Source organism: Monopterus albus, unplaced genomic scaffold (genome assembly GCF_001952655.1).
Source record: "Monopterus albus unplaced genomic scaffold, M_albus_1.0 scaffold11.1, whole genome shotgun sequence".
NCBI classification, from domain to species: domain Eukaryota; kingdom Metazoa; phylum Chordata; class Actinopteri; order Synbranchiformes; family Synbranchidae; genus Monopterus; species Monopterus albus.
Genome location: NW_018127891.1, coordinates 2,060,896 through 2,075,777, shown reverse-complemented (window position 1 = coordinate 2,075,777; position 14,882 = coordinate 2,060,896). Strand labels below are relative to the sequence as shown.

General features: G+C 38.3%; 2 protein-coding genes across 4 annotated transcripts in view; both read right to left on the bottom strand.

The window, feature by feature from the left end:
* Positions 1-1,396: 1,396 nt before the first annotated feature.
* Positions 1,397-5,689, bottom strand: mecr (mitochondrial trans-2-enoyl-CoA reductase). Of its 2 annotated transcripts, none has more exons than XM_020590167.1 (10): positions 4,667-4,770; positions 3,832-3,929; positions 3,562-3,693; positions 3,332-3,475; positions 2,870-2,972; positions 2,601-2,703; positions 2,432-2,505; positions 2,284-2,344; positions 1,979-2,051; positions 1,397-1,890 (listed from the first exon to the last, which is right to left on the bottom strand). In XM_020590167.1, the coding sequence occupies exons 2-10, from the start codon at positions 3,875-3,877 to the stop codon at positions 1,727-1,729; spliced, it is 900 nt and encodes a 299-aa protein (XP_020445823.1). In that variant the 5' UTR covers positions 3,878-3,929; positions 4,667-4,770; the 3' UTR covers positions 1,397-1,726. The 2 variants fall into 2 exon arrangements, with proteins under 2 accessions (XP_020445823.1, XP_020445822.1); XM_020590166.1 differs by lacking the exon at positions 4,667-4,770 and adding an exon at positions 5,365-5,689 and having other exon boundaries at positions 1,400-1,890.
* Positions 5,690-9,704: 4,015 nt separating this feature from the next.
* lin28aa (lin-28 homolog Aa) overlaps positions 9,705-14,882 on the bottom strand; it is a 12,083-nt gene continuing 6,905 nt past the window's right edge. For both annotated transcript variants that reach the window (XM_020590162.1, XM_020590161.1), the window contains exons 3-4: positions 14,354-14,538; positions 9,705-10,799 (exon numbers count right to left, since the gene is read on the bottom strand). In XM_020590162.1, the coding sequence (XP_020445818.1) occupies positions 10,580-10,799; positions 14,354-14,538 (405 nt within the window). In that variant the 3' untranslated portion in view covers positions 9,705-10,579. The remainder of the gene's footprint in view (positions 10,800-14,353; positions 14,539-14,882) is intronic.

Below are 14,882 nucleotides of genomic sequence, written 5' to 3'. Positions count from 1 at the left end.
GCATGGATAGAATTAGAGCAAAATTACTGTAAAAATAACTTAAATAACTTGGTTGCAGACCTCCCTTTTCTACCAAACTCTACTAAGAAAATGAATCACTGTAAGAACATCACAATCCTCTCAACTCTGACAGCCTGGTGGAAAGTAACCAAAATCACTAAATCATCACTTGCACCATGTAGATACATTCCAATTTAACACAACCCTGATTTCCAACTGCATAATAACCCTATCTATTTCCCAGCATGGCAACTCACTCACTTACATCACCTATTTGACCAGTTCATATCATTTAATACACTGATCCAGATGTACAGAGTTCAGAGAGAACAGTTCCTCCAGTACAATCAGCTAAAAATCCATAATTAAATCAAAGATTAGTGTAACCAATAACCCATTACAGCCTTCCCAATTAATTGAAGAAATTATGAAAATTACATCCTCCAAGAAAATAATATCCAAGCTATATAAACTCATATCAAATACAGACTCAACAATAACAATACTAAAACTCAAATGGGAAAATGATTTAACTCTCCCCCTCAACTCTGACTTCTGGACAGAAATTTGCAATAACATCTTTTCTATGACCATCAATGTAAACTTACAACTTATACAAGAGCATTTAATTTATAGGACCCATATTACACAAAGTAAAATGTTTAAAATGGGTTTTACCGACATAGACATCTGCTCACAATGCACTCTAGGTTGCACCGACAGTTACTTTCATGCTACTTGGACCTGCCAACCAGTTCATTCCCTCTGGATAGCAGTGACAGAGAAACTCTCCACCATCTTGGGCTGTAGAATCCCTCCTTCTCCATCACTTTGCTTCCTCGGTAATATCAGAAATCGACCACCTACCAATTAAATATAAAAACCCACTCCTCATTTCTCTAGCTATTGCCAAGAAACAATCTTTCAAAATTGGAAATCAAAAAAATCACTCCACATAAACCACTGGACCAAACTTCTGGCAGAATACATCACATTAGAGAAAACGGCATCCACTCACAAGAATAGTTTATCTGCTTTTTATGACACATGGAACCCATTTTTAACACATTTCAACTTGAATCAAATACCTGGGGCTGAGGCCACGCACATTCCCACCAACCTCTTGAAATGTAACAAGCTGATTTTATTAGTAGTACTGTTATCATCATTATTATTGGTAATTGTATTATTTTTTTTATTTACTTCCCCTCCTTTAGCCTTTCTTGCATTTCATAGACTGCATAAGTTGGAAATACCCACACTTCACACACTACAACCTCGTTAAACACTCTATATCCTTTTGTAATATCATGTAACCGTTGTCTTGCGTCAAATGGATTCAGAAGGACAGTTACAACAGCGCATGGATAGAATTAGAGCAAAATTACTGTAAAAATAACTTAAATAACTTGGTTGCAGACCAACTAATTCTGAATGCAATGTGATCTGCTACTACACATAACACATAAAACTATCAGTCTTCGGTGATGATTTCTGTTATCTCATAACACCAAAGATTTACTGCGTTCGTATGACTGCCAGTAAACCTAGGGTAATTCAAAGTACCACTGCAGAACATGACAGATACCAGACACCTTTGAGCCTGCTGTGAAGATATTTATTAAATGTACACTTAAGAGACAGATCAGCAATAATGTGGCAAATACACTTCAGATCATACACCATGGTTATGACAATGTAGTGTTTAGTTGTGAGACCAGTTAGGTCACATGATCAGGACCTGTTTAGCTGATGTGAAAGGCTGCACGGCTGTGTCCAGAGCTTTGTGGTAGTCTTGGAATGCCACATTAGTGCAGGGAGGAGCTGTCAGCTTTCCCTGCTGGATGAGGGAGCATAGCTTATCCAGCATAGATCTAAATGCCCTCCCATCTAAGGGTAAGATAAGATAGTAGAATTTAAAATTTTGGGATGTTTATCTTAATTATATTATGAAACAAGAAACTTCATGCCAACTCACCGTGTGACTGATCTCTTTTCCACCGTGTGACCCAAAATCCCCGAATTTTCACATCTTTGAAAATAAGAGCACTCTGGAGAGAGTTTAATAAGTATACTGAGAAAAAAATGTCTCTGTGAAATGTAATGTTATAGCAGTAGTTTGACATTTAGGTTAATATAATTATTTGCTTTCATGCCAACAGTTAAGAAGATTGATATCAGTCAATGTGGTGGCAGCTTTACATTTACTGTATCAAGTATTAGAGTGGTATCAGTCTACTCATCTAACTCTACACAAGAAAGCGAACAGCCATTTCCTCTTACCACAGGGATAGTAATTGGCTGTTTGGCCATTCCTCCATATGTCACCATGGATCCTCCAACCCTGGAATAAATTTAAAAAAAACATGGCAATTTATTACCAGCGTTTACCTGCAGGGTATCATGTTAAAAGTTAATTCAAAATCCTCACTGTAGATGACGGAGCAGTTCCGTTGCACTTTTGCCTCCGACTCCATTTAATGCCAGTTTAGGCTTTGGACAAGTCTTTAAAAAAACATAAATACAGTGAGGTTGTGTTTATTCACTGATAGGCAGTACTACTTTATCATATTTTTAAAGCTGTCTTCAAACCCACAGACCTTGAACAGTTCCTTAATCTCAGGCCGCCTCAATGCCTCTTCTCTTATTACATAGGTTGCTCCGATGGACCTCAGCCTATCACTGAGCTGTAGGAACTCTGGCCTGTGAAAGGGAAGTCACAGGGAAGTTATAAGCTAAACAACTAGGCCTAACTCTACTGAAAGGACTTGATATTGCACATTCAGCGAGGAACAGGAAAGAGAGCTGAAGTGTGAGTGTAGTCATTTATTTACACACAATATAAAATGGGTAGTATAACACAGTTAACCTGTCTCGGACGACATTAATAGTGTTTATCCCCCTTGCAGCAGCAATCTGTATAACAGCCTGCCCAACTCCACTGTTGGCTGCATTCTGGATCACTGAATCACCTGAAAGGATAACATGTAGACTGAAATGGTCACAATATGGCTACAATTACCGCAAAGCATATTTTAAGAGCTAAATTAGGACTTCTGCATCCTCAAATCTCCATTTAGATTTTTATTATACCAGCACTTCATCCTCAGCATGTTGTTCTCATCATGTGTCTACCAGTTTGTTGGGATGACAAATGAACACTCATGGACTTTTGTAGGTGCAAAATTCCTTCCTTTGCAAGTTCATGCTGGAAATAAATCTATAAATCTAACTAATGTTAGGACTACTAGTGTTCTTTTTAAACACACTAATAAAAACACATTAAAACCCCTGTATGTGTAATCAAATATAATGTTATGCCCCTGTTTACCTGGTTTAAGATCTTCAAAGTCAGAGAGCATCCTGAAGGCAGTACAGGGGTTCACCCCGAGTGTGGCAGCGGACAACAAGGGGATGTCATCTGGTAATGAGATGACATCATCCTCAGCTAGAACCGCCTCTGTCCTCCATGTCCCTGCTCACACAGTAGCACACAATTCGTGTTGGGAAACATAACTCTGACCCTGTGGACTCACTTGTGTAATGTGAGCTGTAATGTACCTAAACCAGCATCTCTTGGGATGACCCAGTTTCCTGTTTTGAGAGACTTCACCTGGCTGCCCACCTCCACAACCTGGGCTACCCCCTCGTTGCCTCCAACAGCTGGGAGGTCAGGCAGGATCGCGTAAGTACCTGAATAAAAAGAGAAACACCTGATCTTCATATCTTATGAAACATAAATGCTGTGATCCATTCCTTTGCTATCTTGTTCCTGCAACTACCAATTGCAATTAAATTAGGCTACTATATGAGATGTAACTAACTTATTACCTTGAATCATGTTGATGTCAGATGGATTGATTGGGGCTGCCAGCATTTTAACCAGGACATCCTTTACACCTACAGGGGGCAGAGGTACATCCTCCAACCTGGCAACCGGAAAAACTGATCATCTCTGGTGTTTTCACAGTCCACCAGCTATTATCAAGATGGACACAGGCATTCTATGACTCACCAAAGAAATTACCGGGAACAAACAAAAACTGAATAGACATAAATGGATGAAGTAAATGAAATAAAAAGTAAATTCATTGATTAAGATAAATTATTTGGCAACAAGTTTTATAATTGTGTAATGAGTTATCAAATGGGAATGTTTGCTAGTGTATTCTTCTATACTAGAAGAAGATACAATAAATTAGAATATGTTAACTTCAGCGCTTCAGAGAACAGTTATGGTCATTTTCAATTTTTTTCTGGCGTTTATACAGTGAAGCAAATATTCTACTATTTAAAAAAACAAATCAAATTTTAATTAATTATTGATTGGAGCCCCACAGTACCTCTATGATGGAGCAATACTACAACACCCGTGTACTAATTACTTGACACCAAAGGGTTGACAACTTCACAATCAATTAAATGATGTATTCAGTTATTTTTCTGCCCTCCGACCTCCAAGGGCAGTAATAATTCTAATGCGCACTACAATATAGCGAAGAAAAGCTGCAATGAAAACTTTACTAAGACAGGCGACACAAAGGTGAGATTTATGCTCTAATTAAAGTGGTTTTATGTACATACTTCAGTTTTACAAGAGTAAAGACTTCCGTGCTGAAGGTTGGGTGATTGGTTTAGAAAATGTACACCTGGTTAACTGTCCCACCTCCGTTAAAGAGCAGCAGTTTTCTCGAGTTGACCCGAGCAGGCAGGGCTAGCTAACATTACATTTTAAATTAAAGGCTCAATTCCATTATAAAGCCTCGTCCGGTTCTTTCAAACCAGGAACTCAGAGGGACGACTCAGACCACTTGAGTATATAAAAAATATAACCGTGCTGGTTTATTCAAAGAGTCACAGGCAAGAATTCACACTTCCAGTCCAGAGATCTTCCAACCCCCAGCCTGCCAAAAGCAGCCCGGAAGCAGAAAGACCCCGAACCAAGCATTGCTATACAATATTAATCCTTTCTGGGCTGTCGAACCGTGACGTCACCCGATAAGCAAGCCTTGCAGCTGCTATAACGTTTAGCCAAAACACGAGGAAAAGTCAAGGTGCGTGACTGTTGTTTTCGTGGTGTGTATCTAAAACAATTGGACATAACCTTACACATTAAGACAAATATTAAGACTAGCATTACAGTTGACACTAACAGCAGTTTTCCTGTAACCTTGACGTGCCTGCAGTCTGCACTGCAGGCTGAATAGTTAACAGCCTAAGCCAGTCACCCTGTCTGAACTAAACATTCATAGACAACAAATCTCTGAATATCTATCTAACTAAAAAATAACCTAACAAAATGTAACCGTTGTATTCGCATGTCTACAGAAACATATTTTGATGTGTTTAAAGAGTCACTCTTACTGAACGACTTGAGAGGGGTCTCCGTGTTCTCTGTATAGAAGTGCTTTGCATGTTTGTGCAGAAAGTCCAGCTGAATGACTGAAATGAGATACGTTAGCATTACTCCTGTGCCTAGACAGTTTCAAAAGAATCACGTTAGCGGCGAAGCTTTTTCTCCAGGTTGTCTGGCTTCTTAAACAAACTATACGGATTGGCAGCCACATTGCTACACAGGAAATCACTTCAAAACATACAAACAACACCGCTATGCAACAATGTTTGTCCCTTGAAATTGGAGTTCTGCTAGCATTCCTCTCACTGTACAGCCATATTGGATTTTACCATAAGGCTGGTTGTGTCATAGTAAATATAAGAAGACAACAGCCCCCTGGTGGATAAATGCGGTACTTCAGTGCTATTAGCTAGAGCCATGGCACGTTATTAGGATTTGTGGGTTTTAAGTGGCAGAAAAAAAGAGGAGCTGAGTTTTCTTCGGTGTTTCACTTCTGATCATTGTGAACATTTGTGACCGGTATTTCATTTCTAATATCTCACAAACTGTCCTCAGATGATGTACCTCATTACAAGTTAAAGTGTAAACTGTAAATTGTAAACAAGAATACAAATAGAGCAAAACAAGTCAACAGTGGTAGAATGTAACAAGTACATTTACTCAAGTACGTGTCTACTTCCTTCTGCTTACATTCTGTTTATAGATCCTTTTCATTGTATTTTAGAAAGATGTACAACAGGGATGCAGCTAATGATAATTTTTGTTAAAATCATTTTAATAATTTAGTATATAACATACCCATCAAAATGCCTCAGATTCAGAATTACATCTTCATTAATCTTGTTTTGCGAGTGTAATAAAACCCAAAAGATGTTTGATTTACAATTAATATCTTGATATGTTGAAAGAGTAGGCTAAACCTGTAGATTTTCCCACTTGAGAAACTGTTTGGCACTTTCACCTTGACAAAGGACTTTAAATAGGAATCAGTCAGCCTATCAAAATTTTTTGTTTACTAATCAATAAAGCAACTAAATTTGCAATATCTGGCCGCTGATAGGTATAGTTACTAGCACCTTGTAGATTAATATTTTAATTGGAGCTACTTTTACTAATCTGAATATAGACTGCTTATAAAATTTCAGACCTTGCGATTAGATAAGAAAAAATATCTGTAATAGTAAGAATACATGAAAAACATAGCTGCATATCCACATATTTATTAAGAAATGGAGCAGATCTTTACATTTAGAAACAATCACAGTAATACCTTGTAAAGCCTACATGCTGCTCATACTTAACAGACTAGCCATTAAACTGACTGAGAAGATCAAAATAGTTGTAGTTTTATGGCAGTAAATACCGATACATTCATCAGTAATAAATGCACATTTTTGGAAGTAGCTCTAGTCATTTACCTGATAAGATAAAAAACACCACAAAATAAGTCTGTAAATGTCTGATAGTCCCAAACAAGATGTACTGTACCATGAAAAAGCACACAAGTCAAATTGTGATACAGAATTCTTTGTTCTTCAAAAGTTACCCTGAGCACATAATCTTACATGTCTTTGGATTTTCAAGTTATATGTAACCCATCTAACACCTGACAGTCTTCTGTTGCAATCAGAATGTTTGTCATGGACTTTAGTTTCCAAATGATACTTTGAAAACATCACTAAGTACAGCAGAATATTGTAAACAATATCATTCAACCTTTATCAAAATAGAGGGTGTTAGAATCATCTATTAGAGTTTGACAGATGAGTCATTTGGTGTTTCAGGGATTTAAAAAAAATGTTTAATCTCAGAAACCAATGAACAAAACTTGTCCATGTGCTTTTTTTTTAAATGGAGAAAGGGAATATGTTAATGTTAGATAATATATTGGCACTGCAGTTAAAAAGTCAACATAAAAAGGCACAGAAAAGTAAACTATTCTGCCTAATCAAAGCTCCTACATTAATAATCTTTGTCTTTTCATATCCTGAGTGGAAACAAAACAGTGTTTGCTTATGTAGCCTTTAGCCTTGCAAAACATAAACACTGTAAAAGCAGAGAATGAAATAATGAAATAATGAGTGTTACATTACCCATGTCACATTCTTTATGTCGTAAGCACTGATAGTCTGAAACACCACACCAAATGTCAGCTATGTGTTGAAATGAGACAGCCCTGCATTATATACTACTAGCCCCAATCCCTTTAACAACATTCTACTACATCCCCATCTACAACAATTATAGAGGAAAAAAAATACAATAATAGAACATTTTCTTCATATCATATCACAGCAAGTTATGTCAAAGAGGAGTAAATATAAAGAACATCATCACACAGGGTGCATGGAAAGTTAAGTCACAAAGCTTGTAAATCTCAACCTTAACTGTTTCACTAATTTGTAACTATTGTTTTTTTTTTACCACAATCTTAGTATTCTTATGAGTGAAAAGAGAAACTTTGCACCAAGATAGTCAAAAGCAGTCACTCTTGAGCCCATTTTACTTTGGCTCCCTTGTCCCTTGTTTCACATTATGTGGATGACCATCCCTACTCTGTCTGGAGTAAACACTCCTCCACTCCTTCCAGTCAATCTGAAGTATTCCCTGAGTTTTCAGATTGGCAATTCCTGAGATGAGTGTAAGAGTATCATGTTTTTTTTTGTTTTTTGTTTTTTTTTTAACCCAGCAACTGACTGTATGTAGTATATTAAACTATTGAACATATATTTGAAAGAGATTAAACGGAATATATATATATAAAAAAAAGAAATTAATGCATCTTACACATAATTAGTGCAGAGTAACTTTGCATTGGTTTTGGCATAGATAAGAGTAGCAATGGGTCTCTCTTCTGAGACTCATTTAGCACAAAAATAGAAGAAAAAAATCATACAAGGAAAAGGAAATCAGTCTCTCATTTTGTCAGTCCTCATAATACTCTGTACCTGTAAATTGATACTCTTGTGTTACAATATATTACTGTTACACTGTAGTCAATCTGCTTTAGATTATTAAGGACAATGATTTCTTTAGCATATATGTACAAAGTAATATGAGTGACTCGATGTTAAAAATGTGTTTATCCAAATATATTCTCAAGTCATATGTAGGCTTGAATGACATTTGGCAGTTTTCTGATGTCTTCAACATTCATTCTTGAGAGGATTCAACAGGAGCAGAAGGAGAAGCTGCAGCACTCTTTGATGAAAATAAATATGATTTTTTAAAGGCTTTAGAATAATTTTACATATATATTAATTAGGTGTAAAATTCTGTCAGCTTCTCCTGTAAAACGGGAGTAAAATGCTGATTAGCTAGCTACTTCTACATACTCCTCCGTGCAGTCTTGTTGTTCCTGGACTATTACCCTTGTATGGGTTATAGGGAGGTAATGTCTTAAATAACTACCTAGAAATGGATGATACTTGATATAAACAAAAAAACATCAGCCTTCCCACTGGCTACATCATGTCTGATTCTGCCTCATTTTATTCAAGTATTAACAGTAGAGTAGCTGGACCCCTAAGCAACTCAGTCCAGGTCAAGTATCATCTTCAGTTATGCCATACAAATACTGGCTTTAGCATCTATATGGGATTCCATCAAACCCTAGCTGAGGTAATTATAATGTGGCAGTCTTTCACACAGCAGCCAAAAAATAAGACAATACAGTAAATGTTAAACTGACAAAAATAATTCTTCTGACTCAGAAAGGTTAAAGAGTAACTTAAGACCAGGCTGAACAGCAGTTTTGCTGCCTTCTCTGGTTGATACTTTAAAGAGTAAGTACAGCCAGTCTAATAAGTTTTGAGTAGCTGGTAAGGAGCATGGAACCATAGTAACACAGTCAAGTACGACAGAGCACACCTGACCACACCCAAGTGTCAGGGGTCATTGTCACAAGTGCTTGTTGGACTGTTGAAAAGTTTCAGAAACACTCTACCCAACACTTTTACAGTGTTGGAATTGAAAAGGCAGTGCCAGATAAATTCTGTAAATTTCTGAAACTGACATTCATACCCAACAACTGACCAGAGTGGTAATGTTTGAAGTTCTCATTTAAGCTCTTTTTCAACATATTTCCACTGTTAATATGTACAACCTACTCTATGGATGCTTTAGAAGAGAGACTGAAAGGTTGGGAGACTTATGTTTGGTGTGGTCAGAAGTGTGCTTTGCTGGACCTGTAACTACACCTGACAGTGACACATGGTCCTAGAGTACACCTGTACATCACTACGGCAACGTGAGTAGTTCAACCATTGGAGGTCAGCAAAACCAAGATTTTCAGAGAGTGTTAAATACAAGGATGTGTAATACAATAATGGTAATGCTGAATTATTACTGTAGTGCAAAAAGGATTTAATATAATCCCAATTCAAATCACAATCTCCAAAGCCGTACTCTAAGAATGTTTTGTTTAGCATCAGCAGTTAAGATGATAGCTTTAGTAGCAGACCAAACATGCACCAGTGAGGTAGACTGCGCACCTTTAGACAGCCAGCAAGATGCTGGATAAAAACACAAAAACAAAACAAAACAAACAAACAAAAAACTATTGACCAGAAACTGGAAACCATTTCTGGTCTGACATTCATTTGGCCCCAGGAAAGCTGGATGGTCGATTACAGTATCGGCAGATGTTAATTCATTGCCTATAACCTGAAACCCGTCCCAAGAGTTTTCACGAACCCTCCCCTATGCGATATGCAAAATAACACTTATTACAGAGGTACAATCTGTCATGTCTCTGCCTTGTCAGATAGTGAGGTGTAACAGTCAGGAAGGGGACTAAATGGTAAGGCAGCAAAAGTGTAGCTCTGTACTAAACACACTGACTGGTATCACGCAAAAAAGAGGTATAATGCCCACAGGAGAGGCACAGTTTCACATAAAAGAAACAGATTCTACAAAAATGTATCAAGATAATTCACTATTTGGTATTGCTCACTACAATCTAAAACCCCCCCCAAAACAGCAGTGATTCATATACTGAGAAAGCGTCCTGAGTGCAATAATACGCAGTATTCCTGAGTATTACACCAAATGAAAACAAACAAAAAAAAACTTCAGCAACATTCTTCATGAGCAATGTTTTAACCTGAGGTAGTTCCAAAAGCAGCTTCAACAGGTGGAAGGGGATTGTTGTGTCCCATCCCTCCATCAAAGCAGTTTGATTGGCCTTTGTGCTTCCCCGGTGTCAGTTGCCCGATTCCCCGTTTAATCAGAGGTCTTGGGAGGCAGTGCTGAGTGGCTGTGCTCCTCTTCATCTCCTTTCAAGGGGGATGGTTTTCCCTGAGAACCTGGTGAGGACTGTTGTGCTTTGATTGGGCAGTTGGCAACCATGTGGTTAATGCTCTGGCAGAAATGGCACTTCTTAGGCTGTGGTGGTAACTTGCATTCTTTGGCGTGGTGGTCCAAGCCTCCGCAGTTGTAGCACCTACGAGAGCAGAGAACATTCAGTCAGATGCAATGACAGCATTTAAGTTGACTTACTTATTAGCAAACTGTTGTCTATTTACACATCTACCTGATATAGAGCGACATTGGCATTCATTTTGGGTCATTATTTATGGTCACTGGGTGAAAGTAAGGCCAATATTTACTGTCTTTTTAGCTCTGTATTTGATTTCCACTTAATCCCAATCCACTCCAGTAGCTAGTCACTAACTATGCCTGTCTGCTGTTTTGTGTTGGGCAAATAGTGTACATTTGGTTTTTGAATCATTTTCACTTAGGACCGCTGTCTGCTATGGACAAAAATGGCACAATGAGAGCAGTGAGACTGAACCACAGCAGTAAAGCTGCAGACCAGAAAACCAAAACCATGGGCTGAAAACCACGATATAGCCTCGTAGAGCTGAGGGGAACTGCAGAGATGGGTGATAATGTTCTCTGGCTTCATTACAATAAGCAACCTTGCATACAAGTAGTAATCAACAAAAATCACCTCCAGTAATATTGTGAAACATTAACAAATTAAAAATACACTGCTTTAAATAATCATTTGTCTCAAATGTTTTTTTCCACAAAAAAAATGTAGCACTTCATTTTATGAGTTTGAGTGTTTCAGATTAATTTCCATGGAAATACCCGTCTAATTTGGTACTAATTATAGTTAAAGTTGTAAGTGATCAGCAGGTACACTTCTAATGAATTCCAAATGCTAAGCGAGAGCAACCCAGAGACATTTATTCCTATTTTATGGTTCCACTAAACTTTCAATAAATGATTTTGAATAAACAAATAATAATAAATTAAGTGTTACTAATATAATTCAAAAACCCAGATAAAATTGTTAAATCTTCTCCTTCTCACTTATTGAAAAATTCTGACTATAGGTTTCATTTTAAAAATAATGTGCCCTGGGCTCTAGACTTCTTAAGTGAAAACTCTGCACATGTATCCTGCACAGTTAAACTGAAACGGTCAGCTGTAACCAAAGCACGTTTTTGAGTGAAGGCAGCTTTAAGTTCCACCTCTTTGCCACTAGATGGCAACATTTTACCTAGAATGCAAGGGCGTTCTAGGTCAGGCCACACTACTGGTGGAAGAGCTCACCAGGTTAGAAGTGCTCCCTGTCACGATGTTTTGTAGGTGGTCAATAATGTAATGGTAAGTGATAAAAGGTATGGAATGGGTCTTGTTAGCAGCCTTTTGGGCAAGCAGGAGTTTCTGTAATATTCAAGCAGACTACAGAATTGGAAGATTTAAGTGGTAGTGTTCCTATTTTGCAGTGGTGTAGTGATACCTGGTATGGTTAGCATGGCACATAGGCCTATTATCTGAGATACCGTTAACAGCTTGTTTTGTTTTACAGGTTGTCACTGCCAAAAGCTTCCTGTTGAATTCTGTTGCATCAAACTAAGATGTAGAAGTGAACATTATGAGGGGTCAGCAGGAGCCATCAGGGGTGCCATCAACCATCTCCATTCATATATAATCTATAAAAAGGCGCACGTGCTGGGGTGGAAGACAGATGTGGTGTGGGTGTGGGATGGTCACCGTGTGCCACTGCGGACCCCCTACCACCGTTGTAGCAAGAGATGAGCTTTGGACAAGGTGGCCGTGAAGGGGTCAGTGCAGCTTTGTAGTGGTGGCCGTTGGAGCAGTGTCAAGGTCTATGCTGTCACATCACAGAAGCTTCCCACATCAGCATCCATGTGGAGGGAAAGGGAAGTGGTCCCTTTGTCTAGAAAACCTGCAGTAATGACCTCTGAACTCTGACCCCCCCACCCTCTCCTCAGTTCCCTAACCCCCAATCCCATCCCAGCCCCCAGCTCTCTTGCATTTACTCATACATTGTTGCCATGACAACAGTGACCTTTCACCCCTTTGCCCAGGCTCTTGCATCTGTTATCAATTAAATGGATAGGGAGCTTTTCTCCCCCTCCCTGTCATATATACACATATTCACAAAGGTGGGCTATGAAACCTGGCCTGGAAAACAGCAGTTTACTCTAGTGGGAAAATCACAAACCCACACACAAGAACTACAATGAAACATGATATCGTTTACTACTGTCCTAAAGATATGACTATTGGCTATACATTATTACATAAATCAGGCAAACATAACGAACAACCATCCAGTGTTGCATTATGAAATATGCTAGAGGGGAACAATATCTTGTTCATGGATCAGTGTGGTCTAGGGAAAGTTATTGAACCACAGTGGGCCTCCCAGGACTCTTTGAGGCGGTAATGATCTTCGTTCTCACACTGACTACTGTCTGGCTCTAATCACAACTGACAGGGGGTGAAGTTGATACACCTCTAACCCCATGCTATATTGATATTCACAGAATGACCCAATAATCAAAGCCCCCTTTGCTCTTTTTGCCTCTACTGGGCTTTCCCAGTAACATTGCTGCATTTGCATGAAACCTTTGGATATTAAGAGGAAACGTTTCAGGATTAAAGATGTATTTGCAGATTAACCATTAAATTTCTATCAATTTTGTAATCTTTACAGGACCTGGACTCATGAAATTATATCTTATTTGTCAAGGATCATGTACAATCTCAGTTCAAATGGAAAGGATGTAGGAAAATTGCTACTTTTGCCAATGAATTTCTTTTTATTTCTACAGCAGACATTTTTAATGCTACTCCAATCATATCTATCAGGTGTAAGTGACAAAATTCCTTGTACCTCATTCTAAAGGCAAAAAGGTCCTGTAATTATCAACAAACCCAGAACATTTGTAGATTTATATTATTCAGATTCTGATATTTCAGTTATTAGTCTGGTATTGGGGTTACAAATCATACTGGTTTAGGAAGCGAGGGAGAGAGAGGCTCAGTGGGTGTGAATTCACTTGGGGTCAGCAGATTTAAACAGTTATTGATCAAGGTCACACGTCAAGCCTGCTGGTGTGACCCTTGCTAGGGCTTGAGGTGGGGGTTGGGAGTTTAGAAAGAGGAAGTATAATGAGAGTAGGGGAGAAAATAAAACACCATTGTGTATCTGATCCAAACTGGAGACAATAATTATAGGTATTGGAGTGCCAAGCTACCAAATTTAGAGAGTTCCCCAACTCACACAGTCCACTGAAGCCATTTACTTTCAAATTTGGTACTTTTGGTGAAAGATGCATTGTCACAGAGCTGTCTTTATGAATGTATGAAAAGTAGATGTTTTGGAGATTCATGATTTTCACAGGACAGTGAAAATTTGAGTTGTAACATATAGGTTTCCATTTCTATAATAGAAAATGTCTATAAACAGTATTTGGTTTGAGATTCTCTCAGCATAACTTAATGTGTGAAATTACTGTTTAGCAGCCAGTTTCATAACATAATAGTTCTCAAGCTTGATACGTTGCCAAAATGCATTCTGGTGTTCATGAGCTCAGTAGAGGACACAAAAAATAATGAGGTGTACTGTTGCACCAGAATCACAAGGCAAATAAAATATTCCATCAAGATTGTGATAAAATTAATTAACACCTGAATGTCTTTACTGTTCTCTTCCAGTTCATCCCTGCTTACCTGTCTCCCTTTGAACGTCTTTTCTGGACCTTCTTGCCTTTGGGTCGTCGCTCGCTGCCCACACAGTGGATGCCACCTGGTCCTGTAACTCGCTGTGACTCCAGGCCCTTTGATGACTTCTTGAAGGTAAATTCGACTGCCTCTCCCTCCTTCAGGCTGCGGAAGCCTTCCATGTGCAACTTGCTCTGAAAGGGAACACGGCGAGATTTCAGCCTCGAAATACTTGTTTGCTGTTTGGGGAGCTCCTGTGTGTTAAGCATCTTACTTTGCAATAGGTATGACATAAATATTTTATTTTGAGACGTCAAAAGGGAAAAATGAATGTGTCAACTTTTACTCATCAGACATGCTGCAGAGAACAGCAGTTGAGCATCTTAGTGGGACACACACACACACACACATTATATAATGACATTTTTTATGTCCATGTTATACTGTAAACTTATTAATAATCATCAAAAACTGAAATTTTTCAGTCAGATCCACAAGTTTCTATTGGTTTTTGTTCAAGGTACTTAATTTTTTTTTT